The following is a 22,965-nucleotide window of genomic DNA, read 5'->3' as shown; positions in this document are numbered from 1 at the left end:
AAATATTTTCGAATAGAGTGGTGATTAAAAAAGATGACGCCACAACATTTGTCGTAGAATTAAAATTCTTCTACGGATAAATCATCCGTCCTCGCTAACTAACACTCAACAAAACACTTTTCATTTTTTTGATGGGCCGCCTTCTTATTCGGCTCTACTTGACGCCCTGATTCTCTGGACAAAATTTCAGCCAAATCGGTCAACGTTTGGGCGGAGCTAAACTCGATGGAAGTTTATATGGAAAAATGTATGCGAAAATCAGTGATTTTCAGTTGGACGGTACAATTTACGATGAAGAACTATGATACTCATTCAGTTCTTGTAGAATTAAATGCAGAATGTTATGCTAAAAATATTAGAGTTCATTAGGCAAAGATATTAACATTTTTTTGGAGTGTTGTATGGGTGAATTTATTTCTTTTCAAAGGTAAAAGAAGAGAAATTTGCTCAAACCCCATTTCAGAGAAATGCAATTTCGCTTAGCTTAGCTTAGCTTGATTGACTGTACCCATCGTAGTTGCTATTCGTGATTGGCCGAGAAACAACAAATAATGCACAGTTCACCAATTGAATAGTTTTCTCGGGACTTGCTCTACATGCTTCTGAGTTTCTTTATTTCAAGACGAATAACGATGCCGGCCACGTTCTCACAGTCAATTAGGATAAGGGGAGGAAAATTAGTTCGACACATACCGGCCGCACATTGCAGAACACAGTATTTCGGCAGATCACGCGATCGTTCTGCTTTCCGAAACAACAGAAAACACGCACCGAACTCACTTCAGAGAAATGCAATTTCGCCGGGAAAAAACTAATCTTTTCGCGTTTAACATTCTTTATTAAATTCTTCATGTTCTGAATGAGTATCATAGTTCTTCGTCGTAAATTTCGCAAATCGTTGTTTTTGGATGTTTCTGCATACATTTCTGCATATAAACTTCAAACGAGTTAAGCACTGCCCGATTTGACTAAAATTTTGTCTAGAGCATCAAGGCATCAAATAGAAACGAATCAGATGGCGGCCCATCCAAAAAATTGAAAAAAGTTTTTTCCATTCCAATTTAAGCAACCCTACTAAGGAAATTGTCCGAAATTCTTTGGAAATTCTTAGGAAAAATCTATGGAAATCCTTGGGAAATTCTCTGAAATTTTCTCGGAAAATTCTTCAGAATTTCCTCGGAAAAATCTTTGAAATTTGCTTGGGAATATTTTTGGAATTTCCTCGGGAAATTCTTTGGAGTTTCTTCGGGAAATTCTTTGAAATTTCCTCGAGAAATTCTTTGGAATATCCTCGGAAAATTCTTTGGAAATTCTTGGGGAAAATCTTTGGAACTTCCTCGGGAAATTCTTCGAAATTTTCTCGGAAAATTCTTCAAAATTTTCTCGGGAAACTCTTTGAATTTGCTTGGGAAATTGTTTGGAAATTCCTCGGGAAATTCTTTGGAATTTCTCCGGGAAATTCTTTGAATTTTCCTCGGAAAATTCTTTGGAATTTCCTCGGGAAATTCTTTGGAATTTCCTCGGGAAATTCTTTGGAATTTCTTCGGGAAATTCTTTGGAACTTCCTCGAAAAATGCTTTGGAATATCCTCGGGAAATTTTTTGGCATTTGCTCGGGAAATTCTTTGGAAATTCCTCGGGAAATTCATTGGAATTTTCTCGGGAATTCTTTGGAATTTCTTCGGGAATTTTTTTGGAATTTCTTCGCGAAATTCTTTGGGATTTCCTCGCAAAATTCTTTGGAATTTCCTCGGGAATTTTTTCAGAATTTCTTCGGGAAATTGCTTGGAAATTCATCGGGAAATTCTTTGGAATTTCCTCGGAAAATTCTTTGGAAATTCTTGGGGAAAATCTTTGGATCTCCTCGGGAAATTCTTTGAAATTTTCTCGGAAATTTTTCCTAAATTTTCTCGGAAAAATCTTTGAAATTTCCTCGGGAAATTCTTTGGAATTTCCTCGTGAAATTCTTTGGAATTTCCTCGGGAAATTCTTTGGAATGTTTTCGTGCAATTCTTTAGAATTTCCTCGGGAAATTCGTTGGAATTTCCTCGGGAAATTTTTTTGGAATTTCCTCGGGAAATTCTTTGGAAATTCCTCGGGAAATTTTTTGGAATTTTCTCGGGAAATTCTTTGGAATTTCCTCAGGCAATTCTTTGGAATTTCTTCGGGAAATTCTTTGGGATTTCCTCGCAAAATTCTTTGGAGTTTCCTCGGGAAATGCTTTGGAATGTCTTCGGGCAATTCTTTGGAATTTCCTCGAGAAATTCTTTGGAGTTTCCCCGGGATTTTTTTTGGAATTTCCTCGGGAAATTTCTTGGAAATTCTTGGGGAAAATCTTCGGAACTTCCTCGGCAAATTCTTTGAAATTTTCTCGGAAAAATCTTTGGAACTTCCTCGGGAAATGCTTTGGATTTTCCTCGGGAAATTCTTTGGAATGTTTTCGGGCAATTCTTTGGAATTTCCTCGGAAAATTCTTTGGAAATTCTTGGGGAAAATCTTTGGAACTTCCTCGGGAAATGCTTTGGATTTTCCTCGGGAAATTCTTCAGAATTTTCTCGGGAAAATCATTTAAATTTGCTTGGGAAATTGTTTGGAATTTCCTCGGGAAATTCTTTGGAATTTCCTCGGGAAATTCTTTGAAAAATCCTAGGGAAAATCTTTGGAATTTTCTCGGGAAATTCTTTGCAATTTCTTCGGGAAGTTTTTTTGGAATTTCTTCGGGAAATTCTTTGGGATTTCCTCGCAAATTCTTTGGAGTTTCCTCGGGAAATGCTTTGGAATGTCTTCGGGCAATTCTTTGGAATTTCCGAGAGAAATTTTTTGGAAATTCCTCGGGAAATTCTTTGGAATTTCCTCGGAAAATTCTTTGGAAATTCTTGGAGAAAATCTCTGGAACTTCCTCGGGAAATTCTTTGAAATTTTCTCGGAAATTTCTCCAAAATTTTCTCGGAAAAATCTTTGAAATTTCATCGGGAAGTTCTTTGGAATTTCCTCGGGAAATTCTTTGGAATGTTTTCGGGCAATTTTTTGGAATTTTCTCGGGAAAATCTTTTAAATTTGCTTGGGAAATTGTTTGGAATTTCTTCGGGAAATTCTTTGGAATTTCTTCGGTGAATTCTTTGGAATTTCCTCGGGAAATTCTTTGGAAATTCCTCGGGAAATTCTATGGAATTTCTTCGGTAAATTCTTTGGAATTTCCTCGGGAAATTCTTTGGAGTTTCCTCGCAAAATTCTTTGGAGTTTCTTCGGGAAATTCTATTATGCATTCTTGATCAGCCACTAGTTGCAGAGAAAACAAAAAAACGGACGCCGAAAAATGTTCGTGAAGCTTTGCGAGTCTTTCGGGTTAATTTACAAAATGGCATAGGGGCCATCCAGAAACCACGTGGTCATATTTTTGAAGATTTTCAACCCCCCCTCCCCCCATGTGGCTTATCGTGGTCATTTGGCAGACCCCCCCTCCCCCCCATGACCACGTGGTTTTTTTTAAGTACAAAAATTTAAAAAAAAAACTTATGTAACTAAAACATATGGTTAATCCGATCAATTTTGAAGATGGACAATTTCAATTGATTCAAAATTAAACTAAACCCAGCATGGAAATTATAAATTTTCATGAAGCCGAAAATTTTGATTATGTTATCATGCTGTAATGTGTATCAGGTATTAGGATATCTAGAACTCGCACACCTTCAATGCATCAGGAGGATACAAAAAAATGTGGACTCTATATTTTTAATTTTTTTATTAGTGTTTTTTTTTTAAATAACTATAAAGCTCATCACTGAATATCCCTATATATTCCTTAGAGTGTTTGGGACCTTCCATAGCTCTGAAGCTACTGGAAATTCTTAAAATATTAACCTCAGCGAAGCATCTGAACTGAACACCTACAACGAAAGGTTTATCAGAGAATCACAAAGTTAATATGCAATCTTAGAGATGCAAGTAAAACCTCCTACTGTTGTTTCTTTTGAGTAGCATTCCTGTAGAAATTTCAGTATTGTTTTCAGAGTCATCAATATTAGAAATAAATTATTATATATATTTTTTTTGATTGTTCATTGCTAATATTGATTTATTCTTGAAAATTTTGCATCTTTTCGTTGAACACTTTGATTTCTTTATGGAAAATTATTATTTCATAATTGCAATTTTTGATTTTACAAGTGCTAATTTATTATTGTTGTGTGTATTATTGTTCTTTATTGGCAATTGCCTATTTTATTATGGAAAATTTCAATTTTTTCTCTACTAAAGAGATTTTCAATCCAGAGCTGGCTCATCTCTCAAAATTTCTAATTCTTCAATTTTTATTTTGATATCGACTCGTGGAAGCCAATGATGCCATACTACAATTATTTTCTCGGTCACTCAGATGGTTCTTTCGAATAATTTTCCAAGGAACTTCTATTCCACATCTCGAATATGCTTCAGTCAATGGTTCTTTCATAAGCGACTCTTAGAGGAATGGATGTATTATAGACCAATTATTATTTAGGAGTTCGGATCATTCGATTTATCCAATTAACCAACTTATGAATGATGTATGATGTAATATCTCAGTAGGTCCATTGGGTTGATATGACTTCAATTATTATTTATACAAGCTACTACAGACTCTTTAGGTTATACAAAACGTCCTGAAAGTCGTAATGTTTGAACTACTTGAACCGTGAACCCAGTGCTTCTAAGGCCCTACAAAAACAGTTTGCGAACAAACCTCATAGTCATTGTGCAACTTGCTGTTGACTCAAGATAATTTTGGGTATCTTGTCTCTTGGATCTCATGTTAATGGAAATTAGGGTCATATGCTTATTTCATCGAATTAGGAATATACCGAGGATGAGAACATTGCAAATGTCTTGATTGATCTGGTAGATTCGTGGGTTGAACTTGAGAGCATTTTGAAGTACCTTGAGCATCTCGTATTCCTTGGCTTAACGTTCAGGATGACCCATCTTATCTGACCACCCATCTGTTTAGAATGATTCAAACATTTAAACTTTATTTACACGCTCTTAGAATCGAAATCTTCCCAAGGTTTCGGATATCTGAGTTTTCATGGTCAGTCAAATTTGAGCTCCCATTTTTTTCTGTAAAGCCAATATCTAGATGAACAATTTTACTGAAGAAAATGGTGGCCTAGCTCTCTTTTGTGATTTTATAGACAATCTAAAACGCTGGGCATATATGACCCATCATTCCTGAAAGGGTTGAGATTTGTTTTGGAATTCAATTTCAATCGTTATTATAACACTATTTTTTAACCTAGATTGTTTTAGGAATTGGAGAGTTTTTTTCTGGAACACTGCCACTTTTTTCATATCGCCGGAATCTCCTTAGTTCTAAGACCCTTTCATGAATTTAAAAGCATTTTATTTAGAATTTCATGTTGATTTTTTAAATGCAAACTTCTCTATGTCATAACCTTTTTCATGCGCACTACTAGAATTTTGTGGATTTAGAACATTTAGGTGCATTATTAATTTTTTCGATCAATTATGATAATTATTCAATATCATAAAAACTAGGCTTCTTAAGCCTAAATTATTGCCTACATTTATTGCTTGGATTTATTTTAAATTCCAAGATCTTCTTAATTTTCAAGAATAATTATTCTGGAGTTGCAAGGAAAACCTTGGTAATATTGATAAGAAATTTTTCGGAGTCTCCCCGGAAAATCTTTACAATTTCAACGACATTTTTTTCCGAAATTCTGTGGAAGAGTTCCGAAAAATGTTCGGTAGAAATTTTGAAGAACTAGACAAATCCGTAGAAGGATCCGAAATGCATATTTACGATAAAAATTCCATTAAACATCAAATTCCGAAGAATTTTCAGTATAAATTAGAAAAAAAATCCAGCTTATTTTTTTTACAGAATCTCTAAAGATTTTTTTCAAAATCCTGGGCAACTTTAATTAATCTTCAAAGGAAATTCTTCTAAATTTCCAATGGAATTTTTTTTCGTTTTCCAAAAGAAATTCTTAGAAATTTTCAGCAGTTTTTTTTTTAATTTCCAAAAGAAATTGTTCGGAATATGCCAAAATATTTCCGATGGAAATTCCTAAGATTTTCCAGTTGAAAATCGAAAAAAGTTCATCTGAATCACAAATAATGAATTTCCCGAGGAAATTCCGATGTTATTACAAGTGGAAATAACGAAAAAATTGTACTTTTGTAGTACTTGTAAAGGTGGTACTTTTAAAGCATTTCCAGTAGGAATTCCTTAAAAATTAAATAAAAAATTTGAAGATTTTCTGATGTGAAAATTCCTTAAACTTTCTAAATCATTTCCTGTGCATTTTTGCATGGTAAGGATTTAAAGCAATGTTTAGCTGAACCTACAAAGAAATCAAAATGACAACCCGAAGAAGAATGAATTCCCGATGAAATTTTGAAATGATTTCGGGTTCAAATTCAAAAAACACGAACCTTGAGAATTCTAAAGATTTATTCTTTGAAAATCCAAAAAAAATTGTAGATAATCCTTGATATGATAATGCCTTGAATAAAAACAATAAGAAAATTAAAAAAAAATGTGATAGAACTCATAAAGACCGTAAAAAAATATGCCGAAAATTTTTCATTTCAAAATTCCAAAATTGAAAAAAAAGAATCAACGGAAATATCAAAGTGTTGTGGCATTGGCTCCATATTCCAACTGGAAGTTGGTCTGCTTTTCAACTTAGTATATTCTATTAGCATTTCCTGAGTTATAAATTGAAAGCTTTTATATGCTAGCCATTGCACGATTATATATCTTGTGTAGCAAGTACGATGGATACACTGTACCTAGAGTGTCGAGTGTGGGAAACATCACCCGAAAACATCCTAGACAGGAATGAGAATCGAACTGGCTAACTGGAGACTGAACATTTTGAAGTGCACTCCCACGGGACTGTTTTTAATTTTCAGACAGAATTCACATGGAATTTTTTTCGGAGTTTTAAGGAAAAAATTTTCAAAATTAACATTGAAGATGTTTTGTTTTTTTTTCTTTCATTATCAATTTGTAGCAAAATTTCCAAGAAAAAATTTTCAGAGAGAATTGTTCAAAAAAAATTCTGAATGCCAGCACTTTATCAGGATTGTATGAAGTAATGTCAAAGTTTTTACAGGAAATTTCTTTACTTGATTTTGCCTGAATATCCTCAAGAAATTCTTGTGAATTTTTCTTCTTAAGATTTTTTCTTGGATTATTGTAAAAACATGAACATTTTTCAAAATTGTAGCTGAAAAAGTGTCGGCGGCGTGATGCCAAAAGCCATCTGCGGCGGAGTTTTTTTTTAAATATTTTCCATTTTTCCTATCCAAATTATTTTAGACTGAATCGCAACCTGTTTCTTCGTTTATTTATGTATGGATATAGGATCTTAGGCTAAGATGGTCAAATAATGCAGATATGCATCGGCGTTGCGACCGACGCTGCGTTATCGATTTTTCTCGATGCACACCTACGTCTTTTTAACGCTGAGTTGAAAAGACACTACGTGGGCATCGGCCCTTAGATGCGCTTTGCGTTTAATGATTAAATCATTGAATTTAAATGATTTGTATTTTTTACACCGCTATTGTTATTCACCAAAAGTTTTTCGTGCAAAAAAACCACGTGGTTCGAGATCACCCAAACCCCTCCCCCATGTGGCTTATCGTGGTCATTTTCCAAACCCCCCCTCCCCCCATATATGACCACGTGGTTTCTGGACGGCCCCATAAAACAACCTCAGAACATGTTTCCCACGAATGTTCGAACAAGAATACACTTGTTTATTGTTATTGTGTTTATCTCAAGTTAAATTTATTCATTCTATTTGAAGAAAGCTTGAGCTTGATTGACTGCTCGTAGTTGCTACTCCATTATGACCAGATCAGCTGTTCTTGCACAGGGAACCAACAGATGTTTGCTTGGGACTAGCACACATCTTCAATGTACAAGTACTGGTGATCTCATTTGTAAGGTCATACTGGCGCCTGCCACGTCAGAATGCAAGTCAATGTAGGGAAGGGGAGGAAATGATGATGCAACTCGCCCACTGCAAGCCGAATATACCTTTGCACTTGCCACGAGTTCATGCGGAATTTGTTGGATTTTCTGGGTAAGGTTGAAGGGTCCGTCTTGGTTAACGAGCTGCCAATGTGATAGATAGGAGAAGGTAACTGATGGAATTTCTAATTGGATGTAGGAAACGAGCTCTATAGTTCATTTCCAATTCTAGCAGATTACTGTTAGAATACTCAAGTTGAAGGTATAGGAATAGTAATGGAAACGGTATGGAAGTCCATTTCCAGTTCTAGCGATTGCTAGAACATGAGAAATAAAGAGAAAGATACAAAGTAGGAGAATGGAACGGACCTGGGAATGAACCCACGACCTCCTGCGTATGAGGCAGAAGCAGTAGCCATATGACTACCAAGCCCGCTTATTCATTCTATTTGAAGAAACCACAAAAACTCGCGATCATGATTTTTACTCGCGAACAAAATACCGCCATAATTTATGTCTTTGCTCTGCCCATACTCTTGAACAAAGCAAGCGCCGGAAAATTGTAGGCAGTAGGTTCGCGCGTATGCAGCGTTTTTTGTAGGCCCAATTATACTCTTTTCTTACTTGTGAAGCGAGTATTTCCACGACGGCTTATAGTCTCGTCATCGCTAAGCCGTGCCCCACTTCTGGAAGAAGGTTAGGCCCTCTCGGTAACTGCACCCTGGAATGCCTCAGTTCTTTGAGGTCTTTGCAGCAGATTCACCAATTTGCCGATGAGAATTGCCTCAAAGCTGTTCGAGATTATTCGATCTCCAGATCTGATTGTTGTTGTAAGCATCCTATGTTGCGACGGATACATCCACTGAGAAAAGGCAACTGAAGGGGCTCTTCGTCAGTGGATTCGAAATGAAATTCAACATCGGAGCCGAATCAGGGAAGGTACGAGCCTTGTGCGAAATGTCTTTGTTGAATGGAGGAAACTATACAGCGGACTTCGATGACACGACTAACTCTGTTGTGCTTATTCGTGCGACTAACGCTGCGGCCAACGCTTGGATCGATGATCTTTTGGTCCTGACTGACGTTCTTCCCAAGAAACACCGCACAAATACGAATGAAAAGAGTGTTTCGACAGGGAAGCAGATTGGATGACATTTTCTGCTTGAAGCTATTCTGCTGGAAGTCGGCCGCCTTTGGCAAGGCAGATATAGAACTATCTGGCTTGCCGGAATTGAGTATACGCACGCGCTGATATAAACAATCGACCAGATCATCGTATCTTACATCGTCTTTCTTGCTAGTCTTCTCCTACGAGGTAGATGAGCTGCAAGTCTCAACAATACACCAATTTTCTCAGTTTGGATAGGGCGCGAACATGCGATAATCGTCGACCAAACCGTGGATGCGTGTTGCACAATCCGCAGGACTTTGGACAGAAGGCATCCATTAAAGTGACAAATACATTTACTATTATCTTAGTAGATTGTGATAACAAACAACGTTCTCCGTTCTGTATTGCAATAATCAGCTTGAAATTATGGGGCACACAGTTTGCAACATAGAGATCAATTACCCACACAAATAGACGGTTTCCTGTACTAGAACCGGCCCATTCATATTCCTACCCAATATAATAGCATTCCGCACGCACGAATGCACCGCAAAACGGCTTCCTGCCCACACACGGACCATCAACTTTGTAATATCTATTCATCAGGCGGCTCCTGTTGACCCGGGGCCAGAGTGTCATTAATTATTCAGCACCACTGAACGACCCAGACAGTAGTGCGTGTCCAGTCATGCCCGGCCAAATTGGCTTCAAAATGCGCAAATCAGAGCCAATCACTAAATTGCATGATTCGACGCCTCGGCTTCCCAACATCAAAGAGATGCTGTGCCAAAGTGTGAGTCTCCGCAACCATCCATCCGTCCGTCTGCCTCCTGACATAGACCTACATAGCTCGATGGTGGTTGCATTTCTATGTACCCGCCCCGTCGTATGCTGATTAATTCACACAACTGCATAGAATGTATCACGTCAGTGCCACAGTTTGAACCCGAGACCAGCGATGGTGATAATGAACGAACGACCTCGATGGCAATAATGAATTTGCGTTCCATTCTCTTTTTTTCGGTAAAGGGCGTTAACCACACAGTGCTTCAAGCGAATTGATCCGACGGACAAAATTGTCAATATGAGAAAATCCGTTAAAGCTTGTTTAGTCAATTTTTTATACAGGTTAAAAAACGAGAGATAATTGTTATTTCAGCGGAAATAAATTATTAAAATTTTAAATTATTGCTTCAAAATTGTAATACATAAACTAATTTTCCAATTCTACTATTTTTTATTATCTGACAAACTCAAAATTTCTGGCTGATAAGATAATCAAATTGAGTTTCTAATAATAAAACTGTTGAAAAGTAGAAAATTGTTCAACTGTGAGGAATCTACGACGAGGCTAACACTAGTTATTGGTAACAAAAATTGTATAAAAATCAATCACTTGATTCGGATTTTCCACATTTGCCCAAACGAGGCATTACTGTGCGGCACTGCTCGGCGCAACCGGAAGCTGTAGGGATCCATCACTCTTCACTGCCTCCGCTACTGCTGGGAATAGAGCAACAACAATGATTATCAGTTCAGTAGAACGTAAAGCTACTGATAAGAACCAGGCGGATCTGTGGATTCTGTGCGTCTGGGGAAAAACATTCCATTCTTTCAGTCTTGCTTCATTTATCATTTGAAACTGATCGTTCGCTTCACTGTGTGCTGAAGTCACACGCTTCACTATGAATTATTGGTAAATTGTTGAGAATATTGACTTGAAACCATTTCTAATAGAATAATACTTTTAACCAGGGCATCAACTATCCTGATTGTAATCTATCTGTCGCTAGCATCCTCAAAAAGCTACAAGTGCTCAATCGTCAACGAAGCTGGTTTCTGTTTCTTAGAGAATGTCATCGTCAACGATCCCATCAGTGCCCAGCACTTGGAATTTCCGAAACAACAAATCCTGCTCATAAAATCCGGTTCAATTCCGAACTTTTCAAAGGATATGTATACCCACTTTTCCGGAGTGCGGCTACTCCACATGTACAACAATACCGCCATTCGGAAGTTTCTGATAGCCGTCAGCAATCTCACAGAAATTAATCTGCAACGAAATGGTCTTCTCGAGTTCGAAGTTGAACCCACCGAATACCGAAATCTGAAGACGCTCACCATCGTTCACAACGCCATCAGCGTCATCCCGAAGAACATCCGCTATCTGGAAGGTCTGGAAAAACTCTTCCTCTACAACAACTCGCTCGAGTACGTTGACCTGGAACTGTTCACCAACGCCACCAACCTCAAGGTTCTCTCACTGTACGACAACTTCATCAAAACGCTAGACTCCAAGCTGGGGCTCCGCTTCGCCCACCTTCAAACCCTATCGCTCAGCAAGAACAAACTATCCTTCATCCCGTACTTCGCGGAAGCCTTCCCGGCCTTGAACGCCATCTCGCTACGCAAAAACCCTTGGAACTGCCGCTGGTTGGAGTTCTCAATGGGCCACATCGAAGCCCGAAGCATCCAGATCGCCCGGAAGGACACCGTCTGCCGGTACCTTTGGGTGGGGGACATCTGCTGCTACCGGACGGTTGTCGATTTTCTGTTCCAAGCACAGGGCGAAGAGCTGCGGCACGATCGGGAACAGCTGCTGAAGCTGGCACAGGAGAACCGGGAGCTTAGGGAGCTAGTGCAACGGTTGAATGAGAGTGTTATCAAGTTGGAAGAACGAGTGGTAGATAACAAAGTTCTTGGTGGTGTGTGATTTGTTGTGATCATTAGCTGGCGATGGATGATGTGTTAGTTATTAATAAGTGATTATCTCATTGAGTGACGAGGAAAGTGACGAAAATTTTGATGAATGACGATCTTCCTTGACCTGTGGACTACATTGTGCTGAACAATATTTGGAACGTTACTTTCATGTCAAATATAGTATTTACTAACTTTTTCAAATGAAATCATTACTCTATTTCAAGCACTGAACGAGTGGAAGACAAAAGGAAAGTATCAAAGATGCACAGCCAAGCTAGAAAACAATCATAAATATGTCGACGTTTGTAGTGGAAGTATAGATAATAATAAATGAAAAAGAATAAAACTACAAGTGCGTAGGCCTTGAGTGCTTGTTGTTCAATCCATATAAATCTTTTAACAAAGCTCAAACCGTATTTTTTGTCAAAGAGAAAAAAATCACCAAGCTTTAGAAGGGCAACAACGGACAATAGCGCCCCTAAGCAAATATCAGAATTTGAAAATGATAAATGTTGAAATGTATGTACTTTCGGTATACGGAATAAAAATGTGGACGAAAAACAAATTTTATTACTAGAAAACGACTTCATTTGAAAGTGCTACCTTCTCGTGTGAATTCAAAAAATGATGCGTGAAACGCGCCAGCCTCAAAAGGTAATCAAACAGCAATGTAACTGACAAAAGAATCAACTAACAATTAGAAGAAACAAAGTCCTATTCTCGTTTTATTTCAAATGAAAGCTTTGTTTTGTAAAGTTGTCGTGTAAAAAGCTAGAGTGTGGATACAAATTATGTGCATAGTATAATTAATTTGGTAAATTAGCGGTTTTTCCTCCGGATTCTTGAATGACCAGGAAAATATCTTGTAAACTCATTTTATTTTGTGAATCCCAATGGACATGTACCATTTTAAATCAGTCTGATTGATTTTCGGTAACGCGTGAAGATATAATGAGATAACCAAGAACACAAGCTTATAGGGGAACGGTTCGGCATTTCATCCCATAGCTCCTATATTCATTTCATAAAAAACAAAGCAATGAAAAGGAATTTGGTTTGTTTCTTATTATTGTGATTTTTTTCAGCAGTGAGCTCGCATGTTAGCAAAAAGTAACGACGATATTGGTGCTGTATTTCTTTGTTTGGTGATGAGATGAATATATGTTCAGTGAGATGGAAAATGGAACAGTTCCCCTACATCAAAAAAGCATATAACAGCTTGGCTTGATCTTTGGTTACTCATGTAGATCTTAAGGCCTCTCGATTTTTATTATTTGCTGCGACGCGGCAAAGCTGGAATAATAAAAATAACAGTTGTGCGCTGCTTTTGCTTCCGAATTGAATGGGGTGCCCTTGCTTTTTTGTTTTGGATTCCGGGAGGCTTGCCCTTAAGACTCAATTGTAGGGATTTCTTGGATGACCGAGAACCCATGTCATTAATTCTATTATTACTTCAAAGCGAGCGTATGCCATAATTAAACCAGCTCGATTGATTTTTTGTGACGCGGATAGATCTTAAAGCCCTATCCACGGATTTCTTGCATGATTAAGAACTTGAGAACGTTTGAGAGACGCGCCTTTCCGTCACGACCAGGGCTGACAATAGTCATTCTCGTCTAAAGCGAAATCGAAAAAAATATAGTCTTCGTCATAACATTGCACGACGCAACACCTATGCGGATTCTTCGGATTCGGATCGTCGTTTACTGTGGCATTTCGTGCTGCGACGATGATTATTGTCAGCCCTGGTCACGACTGACAACTTGTTCTTCTCGGAGGCGTTCCTCCAACGTTACCCGGATAAATGGCAACCGAACAATGCAACGATCATTGAATACACGGCATCGACAAACGGAAACAATGGACTCACGATGAGATGGACTGGCAAGGACAACAATAATGATAATGGAAATCTAAAAATAGATTCTGTGTGGATTCTGTACAGCAGAATACCACAGTAGATCTCAACACATTAGCGGTCAAGTAACACGAAGTGCCTAATAAATAAAGAAATAAAATAAAACACATCCCCATCAAGCACTACCACAGCACCAACACCACTAGGTTTTCCCTTATCTCTACAAGCCACCATGTCCTTTGTCTGGGTAGAGTTAATGGGTTAAGCTTATCCTCGCCCTCTCCCTCTTCAGTGGGATAAAAGCCTCCACTACAGCTCTGCGATCGATTCCAAAAAGGTCGATGTCGTGCACAAAGCCCAGGATCATATGCGACCGTGTGATGGTGGTGCCGTTCCTCTGCACGCCAGATCTCTTAATGTTGAACAATAAATTCGAAAGTGTATCATCCTGCTTCAGTTCATCGAAGGACATAAATGAGGTTGACGATTCGTCTGCATTCTGCAATCCGACTTGATTTCGAGCCATCCAGCATTGCACTATCAGTCTAATCAGTTTCGCGCCTAGTTCAGAAAGGTGATCCCTCTGTAATTGGCACACTCCAGTCTGTGCCGGCAGGCAGTTCTTTATCCTCCCATATTTTCTGGTTGATGTGGTGGATCGATTAATGCAGCTGCTCACTTCCGTGTTTGAGAAGCTCGACCGGGATCTCGTCCTTCCCAGCAGCTTTACTGTTTCTCAGCTCGTTTAGAGCCTTCTTTACATCGTCCAGCGTTGGTAGTTCCACAGCATGACCGTCGCCGACTATGTCCATCCTGCATCTTAATACATCTTCACTTTCACCGTTCAACAAATCTTCAAAGTCGTCCTTCCAACTGGCTGCCACCACAGTTTTGTCTGTCAGCAAATTTCCCTCTCGGTAATTGCACATGGCGGGCACTGGCGCAGTCTTATGCCGCGCACCATTGATAGTTGCGTAAAACCTCCGCATATCGTTTCTATTCATGTTCTCCTGCGCTTCAGCTATCACATTCTCTTCGTGTTGCCTTTATTGTGCGGTGGATTCGTTTCTTTTCTGCCCTTGCCACACTGTACCGCTCTCTGTTGGAATGGGTACTAAATAGCCAATAGTATTCGACTCCTAGCAGCATTTTTCTCGTCCATCACTCGCTGGCACTCAAGTTCTTACTGCTTGAATGGCGATTCTCGCTTTTCAAATCTCATCCTTACTTGTCGCTTCGCCCATTTCACCTCTAACTTCCTATGTCTTAATTTTCAGTTTACAATTCCCGATTGATTTTAAAATTATTTGGTGCTTTTTAGTGGAATTTTCGATTACTGCTTCGATTACTTGTCGTCTCTCACTTTCAACTTCCCACCACTCATACCTTCTCACTCGTGATTATTTTCTCACATTCCAATTCTTACTTTTCTTACTTTTTGAGAAAATAATTAGGCTATTTTTACTTTTTGATTAATGCTGATTTATAAATAAATCATTTATAGCACACGCCGTAATCAATCTATAAAATGCACAGTCAAGCATTAACTGACGAAAGCAGTCGCGTTGTCGCAATGCAGTTCGAGCACACGACGCGACTAGCCACGAAACGTTTGACGGCGTTTATGCAGGCAACGGAGGACAAATCTGTGACGACTTCAAGGTGCACAGCTTTAAGGCTCCTCCAGACCTAAGCGATTTCATCGCCGCGACGGCGACAACTAGCCGTCGCGATTCTATCGTTGGGTCGCTGCAGGGAATGTGCTATTTACGCTTCCATACCAACGGCGACAAAATCGCTGTCGCCAAGCGATAGAATCGCGTCGCGACTGTCGCATCGCGTGTGTTTGGGGGAACCTTTAGTCATGAGGCACACGAATAGTCCGACGCACACTTTTACCGACGCGCCCCGACCACTTAACGGACGTACGAAAAACGGTCCACAGTAATCCATCTCTGAGTGTATGAACGCGAACAGATGGAAGAGGTGCCATTATTTGTTGACCTAGTCATGGTTGATACCGGAAACAGGTAACACATTGACGTACCACTTTGCGTGCTAGTTGTCGACTCCGGACTGGCCAGAATCGCTGACGAATGGTTGCGAGTGTGAGCGTGGGACCGCCGTGATGTGTTCGAATATATCACGATCGGGCGATGATCCAACTGAGTCGGTGATCAGATGGGAGCAGTATCGGAAAGCGAGTGTCGAAGCAGGTCTTCATGTCCGCAAGTCTTCCGCAAAATCTGAGCAATCCAAACTGAACAATTTTTAGGTCTTTGAGTGGTGACTTCGACATTGGCAAAACTGTAGCAGCGTACCTTGTATGCGGCTATAATGACGAACTTCCATCGGGAAATTATCCCGTTGGGCTTGTCGTACGAGGATCTTGAGTGCATGTTCAGCTTCTTCAGGGTTCAATGAACCATCGATCCGATCACTTCGAGGGAGTTTGGCATTGTTAAAGAATCGATAGCATCGTGCTACTACCCGCACCAGCTTGACTAGGTGCGAAAAACGATCAAAGATTGTTAAGTCGATAATGGTACTGTGCACAAAGTGCACTGGACAAGCTTCTTTCTGCAAATGATGAGCATCCGGCATCAAAACCACACACTCGGGCCAACTGTCGACGGGGTCCTTGAGAAAACTTGGTCCATGCCACCACAAATCGCCGTCATTACTCGAAAAATACGATGAGCTGGATTCAGTTCCGACGAGACATGCCTCCACTTGGAGCCATTCGTTAGGCGCTGGATCTCTGCGATTCGATTCGATACGAAGACTTTCCAGACATTCGACTGAGATTTCAACCAGTGGAAAACAAGGCTGGAGTCCACCCAAAACGAAATCGGTTTCCCTCCGAAGAGTGTCAGCCAACCGGCTATCGAGCAGAGCGGCGAACAGTTTAAGTCGAGGAATTGACTGCCCACGTAGGGGAGCGACACGAGATTTGGCTGTCAGTAGATGGCTATGGCATTGTCCGAATTCGTCAGTTGAGACAACGTAGATGCAGCAGCCATATGCTGCTTTCTATGCATCGCAGAAGCAGTGCAGACATGGCTGTACTGTTGGTCCGACAAAAAGAACGATCAAACTGGTAGAGCTACGACAGGATCCATCGAATACGATTCGTATTTTCGTAGTGGAACTCTCAGGACGGTGGATGGCATGGCGGACGTGAATTCACCTCCTCCATGTGACCCAGACTTTCGTACTCCTGCAAAAACTCGTGATATGCGACATGAAGACATTCATCAAGAGCGAACCCTTTCTCCATAGACTGGAGACGATTAAGTGCGAGTTGGTAGGAATCGCCTAACATCGGCAGCATTTCCTCTCGCAGCGGAAAACGGACGATGTATCTCCCGTCTGAGTCTCATCCAACGGTTTGATTGAAGTGATCTTCATAGTGTTTCTCGTCGGAAGTGTAGGCTTTCTCGACGTCGAAGTTGTCGATTTCCCAAAAACGTTCGAGTTGTTTGTCGAGGAGGTCGTCTGTGCAAGCGTGACTAGTCTGGACTCCTTGGTTGGATCCGCGACTTTCCCACAGACGATGTAGCCCAGTACGGTTTTATGTAGGAGCGGGTATCCTGCAGCGAGCATAATTTGCTGTTGTCCCAGCAAAGAGAAGAACAGTTCACCACCGATGATGAGGTCGATCCTTTGGCTTATATTGAACTGAGGATCGGCCATCGAGAGATGGCGTGGAATATGCCAACGTGTGACGTCGACATGGTGACTGGGCAGTGACACCGTTAGCTTTGGCAGTACCAGAACGAAACGATGATCTCCGAAGCGTGATGCAAGCGAAATGGTAGCACCGAAATGAACGTTTACGGTGGACTGACCAATTGCACTAACCGGTGAATTCAGTTTGACTCGCTTTAATCGGAGTTTCTGGCGGAGTGATTCAGAGATGTAACTAGGTTGGGAACCACTTCCCAGCAAGGCTCTGGCGAAATGGTCATTGTTGTCGGCATCCTTCACCTTGTTCACTACCGTTGATAGCACGACCGTTTGTTGGTGCGAATGGCCAGTTATTTAGCACTTTGACAGGAATTGGAGGAAGGCGAATTAGTTTCGACGAAATAATCAACCGACGACGGAGTGGTGGAGGCAATACCGACCGAGTACGATTGTGGAAGCAACCGAAACGACAAACTCGCGAGTTGTGTGGCACTAGACATAACCGAGGGTTGGCGTACTGCGGTGTTCACATCGCGTGGCGAGATTTGGTATGATGGCGAACCGATTGCTTCAGCCGATTGACCAATTACAGCTGGTGTTGATTGGTTTGGTGCTGCTGCAGATGTCCCAGGAACCGTAGAAGACATAAACGGTGGGAGATGCAGCAGGGAGTGGTGCTTCTTGAAGCACTGTTTACAGGCACTGCTGGAACAATCCTTCGCTATGTGTGTACCCTTCAAGCAATTTATGCAAAGCCCATGCTTATTGACGAACTCGAATCGTTGTTGCGGAATCAGGCCTTGGAAACCACTGCACTGAAACAAGAGATGCGCTTGCTTGCAATAGGTGCACTTCTTCGTGTTATCTGCGAGATTTTGACGATTTGGGTTCATACTGGGTATTGGTTGGGTGGGAGAGCATCAGTGTTTTTATAATTCGCGATCTTTTGTGAATAAAATCAAGGAGTTCTTTGTAAGTTGGTCGCTCGCCTTCATCCACATGGGTTTCCCATTCTCGCAGTGTGCCAGGATCTAGGCAACTGCTCAAACGCTCGACGAGAAACGAGTTCCAATGCTCTTCAGCTGTCTCGAGTTTGTTTAGTAACTGAACATGACGATCGAAACTATCGGCCAACTCTGACAGTCCCAAAGCGGACTCCTTTTTCAATGGGTTGATCGCCAGTAGATCTGATATATGTCGCTTAATGAGCATATTTGAATTCTCGTAACGATCTTTTAACAGATTTCACGCAACTTGATAATCGTCGGCAGAAATATCAAGTGCGGAAATAACACGAGCGGCCTCGTCTGTCAACGATGCTCACAAATAATGCATCTCCTGTACTGCTGTCAATTGCTGATAAGAATGATTCAGCGAAACAAAAAGATCGCGAAATGCGACCCAATCGCCAATCTTGCCACAAAATACCGGAATCTTGATCTCCGGCAGCCGTACGTTTGTTATCGGCGGAGCCGGTTGAGCGCAAACTGACGATGATGCGCGGGGTGATGGGGGAGGAACAGTGGGAAATTTACATTGTAAAGATCCCTTCAGTTCGAGGTACAACAATTGGAACTCTCGCCTTTGTTCCGAAAAATGTTCCTCATTGTCCTCTAAAACTTCAATTTCCTTCTGTGTGGAAAGGAAATCACGCCACAACTCATCAAGGTAAGCAATTTGTGTTGCTAACTGGTCCTGTTGAGTGGGCTCATATGACCGATTAAAGTCATTAATCATCATCGCCGAGCCCAAAATGTTCGAACGGCGACGATGCAACAATTTTAATTTTGCCGCCGAGCTTGCGGCTTTACTTGCGCTTGCTTCCTTTCCAGCCATATCAATTCCAATCAGTCACCACCACCAAAATGGACATGTATTCTGCTTATTATTACGACGATCTTACTGTTACACAAACTGTCTTTGGAAACACATTTCAATTCATCGTCTAGCTTTTCTAATTATTTTGAGGGAATTTTCAGTTTGTTAATAATTGATAATAATATTCAATTGGTGTTTTACCAATAAATGCTTGTTGGCAATTCTCATTTCACCGAAATTTGAATGACACCAATGACACCGGATAGCACTCAAAAAATCGATGCATCTCTGGAGCTTATCGAATTCTTACTGTACAGATCCTAAAGTTTTATACTTTCACCAAAAACTAATTATTTCGCTGCTTGGATGCTGTCGAAGTTCACTAAACAGTTTGGCCCAACAAAGTGCAATAAATTCAACTGCCATCGACATCTGCGAATAATTATAAACGCCATTTTCCTTTTTACGCATTGTTGCCCTACTGTGAAAATCTTCGATGTCCTTTCCGTGGGGTGGAACCAACTTGATTACGGCATAATTAGTTTAAATTCATATTTTACTCTCTGCTCTCTCGCTGGTCGTGCTGTCATGATCAGCAATTAGCACCACCATGAACCCATTATCAGTCTTTCAAGTTTTAAGATTCCTCCCACAACTTGGTGGATACGCTCGGTTCAGTCCAGTCTCGAGAAAGCACGAAGCGCGCAAGCATAACGGATGATGGTGAGGATAATCAACTGGGGCTAGGCTATATCAGAGACGTCTCATCCAAGCCCACCGACAGCTCCGCCGCGGGAATGACTTCTTTGCCTTTGGTAAGTGATTTTCTCGCGATGGTTCAGTTTCTTGTGAGATGGTTGCCAAGCAATATTTTTATAGATATAATAAATTGAATCCAAGTGAATTATCGTCACAATCAATATCGCACATGATACAACCCTCATCATCGTCGTTCGGTAATTGAAAAGTGCAGACAAATCGCCAAATCTACTGGGAAAAAATAATTTACGAGTTATTACCCCCATCATTTTTGCGCCCTCATCCTCATCCGGAACAATATCCGATAAAACTTTAATCAGTCCATTTCCAGGACAAAAATTTACGATCAATTTCCTCGGCGACGAGCTCGGCATGCTTCATGAGCCGCCAAGACGCCACCCCACCAGCAAGCTGTTGCCCTCAGCTACAGCCGATCATCCAACATCGTCGTAAATAACCCCGAAGCGGATGAATAATAAATCCGAGATTTCTTCCTCCTGGGCCAGGGTCCCTGGGCAACGAACAAACGACCGGAGAAGGCCGTCACCCGGAAATATCGTTTCTTTTTGGGAAAGAATGCACTCACTCCTCGTTCCTCGTTCTGAACACCACTGCCCCCCCCAAAAAAGATGACACAAATCTCCACAAATGCAACAAGACGTACAATATGTGGATGGAGATCGTTCAGTTCCTCTCTGGCTCTGCTGCAGCAGCTGCCTGCTCAAAGCTTTTTTTCCCAGGAAGCGGAGAAGCACCCATTTTTTTTGTGCATACTTCCCCATCTAGGAAGGGAGAACCAAACCTTGTTCCTAAAGCGGTGCTTCCTTTCCGGACATAATGTAAATTTGCACATGTATTATTTATTTCATTCACTTTGTTACCGCCCCCACCGCACCGCACCGGCCAGAAAGCAGCTTCAACGATTTGCCCCATTCAACCGATTTGTCTCTGTGCATCTATTTTTCAATATTCGGGTGCACTCTCTGTCCCGGGGAGAAGCACTTCCGTTTAGTATTTCATTTACGATATCTGCCTCGATCCGCCACGGCATCCTCCCTCCCCGGAAACAAAACGAGGTTGCACAAGGAATGCTCCAAACGGAAAAAGATATAAAGAGCATTTATTGCATACAGCGTGCTGCGAGCTTTCGGAGCGCGGCGGGTCCTGTTGCTAGATCTGTCTGGTATACTCCGCCGGGGTACTCCGTTTCGGGATTGAAAACGCTTCCAGGTTCGTTCGCTCGATGTCGTCTTGCATTTTTCGTGAAAGATGCAAGTGAGTGTAGAATCGTGTAAGGGGGGTTTGGTACCTACCGAGGAATTTTGTGTTGTACATTTATTGTCTGCTGGAGTGGAATTGGAGTGCTTTATCATAGATATCTATGTACGTTCTGAAAGAAAAGTTTGGAGTGGATATAGGGTAACGATGGAATTAACCGGCAGGGTTTCTATTTCCGTCAATGACTGATTGGGAAGGCGATGAAAGCAATATCACTGTCCCTAATAATAATGCCGAGTTTGTGTTTTCCCTTTAATTACCTTGCATAATGCGCTCCTCGTTGTGGCGTGCAAATAAGAAAATGTTCATAAAAAAGGCTCATGAACTATGAACCATTAGAAGATGAGAGAGCTACCACCTATTTTGACCAAACTACGAAGACCAAACTTTTTAAAGCTCGGAAGCCTCTTTTCAAGAGGCTTGGAAGCCTCCTTTCAAGAGGCTCGGAAGTCTCCTCTCAAGAGGCTCGGAGTCTCCTTTTTCAGGAGTTTCGAAAGCCTTTTTTCAAGCCCTCTTTTCAAGACTCGGAAGCCTCCTTTTAAGAGACTCGGAAGCCTCCTTTCAAGAGGCTCGGAAGCCTCCTTTCAAGAGGCTCGGAAGCCTCCTTTCAAGAGGCTCGGAAGCCTCCTTTCAAGAGGCTCGGAAGCCTCCTTTCAAGAGGCTCGGAAGCCTCCTTTCAAGAGGCTCGGAAGCCTCCTTTCAAGAGGCCTGGAAGCCTCCTTTCAAGAGGCCTGGAAGCCTCCTTTCAAGAGGCCTGGAAGCCTCCTTTCAAGAGGCCTGGAAGCCTTCTTTCAAGAGGCCTGGAAGCCTCCTTTCAAGGGGCTCGGAAGCCTCCTTTCAAGGGGCCTCAGGCCTCCTTTCAAGGGCTCGGAAGCATCCTTCAAGAGGCTGGAAGCCTCCTTTCAAGAGGCTCAGGAAGCCTCCTTTCAAGAGGCTCAGAAGCCTCCTTTCAAGAGGCTCGGAAGCCTCCTTCAAGAGGCCTGGAAGCCTCCTTCAAGAGGCTCAGAAGCCTCCTTTCAAGAGGCTCCGGAAGCCTCCTTTCAAGAGGCTCGGAAGCCTCCTTTCAAGAGGCTCAGAAGCCTCCTTCAAGAGGCCTGGTGCCTCCTTTCAAGAGGCTCGAAAGCCTCCTTTCAAGAGGCCTCAAAGCCTCCTTTCAAGAGGCTCAAGCCTCCTTTCAAGAGGCTCAAAGCCTCCTTTCAAGAGGCCTGGAAGCCTCCTTTCAAGAGGCCCGGAAGCCTCCTTTCAAGAGGCTCGGAAGCCTCCTTCAAGAGGCTCAGAAGCCTCCTTTCAAGAGGCTCAGCCTCCCTTTCAAGAGGCCTCAGAAGCCTCCTTTCAAGAGGCTCAGCCTCCTTTCAAGAGGCCTGGAAGCCTCCTTTCAAGAGGCTCAGAAGCCTCCTTTCAAGAGGCTCGGAAGCCTTCTTTCAAGATGCTCGGAAGCCTTCTTTCAAGAGTCTCGAAAGCCTTCTTTCAAGAGGCCTGGAAGCCTCCTTTCAAGAGGCCTGGAAGCCTCCTTCAAGAGGCTCAGCCCCCTTTCAAGAGGCTCGGAAGCCTCCTTCAAGTTGCACGGAAGCCTCCTTTCAAGAGGCTCGGAAGCCTCCTTTCAAGAGGCTCAGAAGCCTCCTTTCAAGAGGCTCAAGCCTCCTTTCAAGAGGCCTGGAAGCCTCCTTTCAAGAGGCTCAAGCCTCCTTTCAAGAGGCTCAGAAGCCTCCTTTCAAGAGCTCAGAAGCCTCCTTTCAAAGAGGCTCGGAAGCCTCCTTCA

At 41.6% G+C, this 22,965-nt stretch overlaps 2 protein-coding genes across 4 annotated transcripts in view; one reads left to right on the top strand and one right to left on the bottom strand.

Annotated features, from left to right (window-relative positions):
- LOC134209513 (bifunctional heparan sulfate N-deacetylase/N-sulfotransferase) overlaps nucleotides 1-22,965 on the bottom strand; it is a 612,835-nt gene that overhangs the window by 92,749 nt on the left and 497,121 nt on the right. The gene's annotated exons all lie outside the window — the stretch shown is intronic.
- Nucleotides 10,650-12,373, top strand: LOC134214620 (leucine-rich repeat-containing protein 15-like). Its single transcript, XM_062693945.1, has 2 exons — nucleotides 10,650-10,796; nucleotides 10,856-12,373. Exons 1-2 carry the CDS (start codon nucleotides 10,786-10,788, stop codon nucleotides 11,811-11,813), a joined length of 969 nt encoding a protein of 322 aa, XP_062549929.1. The 5' UTR covers nucleotides 10,650-10,785; the 3' UTR covers nucleotides 11,814-12,373.

This window comes from Armigeres subalbatus, chromosome 2 (assembly GCF_024139115.2).
Source record: "Armigeres subalbatus isolate Guangzhou_Male chromosome 2, GZ_Asu_2, whole genome shotgun sequence".
Lineage (NCBI taxonomy): Eukaryota > Metazoa > Arthropoda > Insecta > Diptera > Culicidae > Armigeres > Armigeres subalbatus.
The sequence above is the reverse complement of the archived record's forward strand: the minus strand, read 5'-3'. Positions and strand labels throughout refer to the sequence as shown.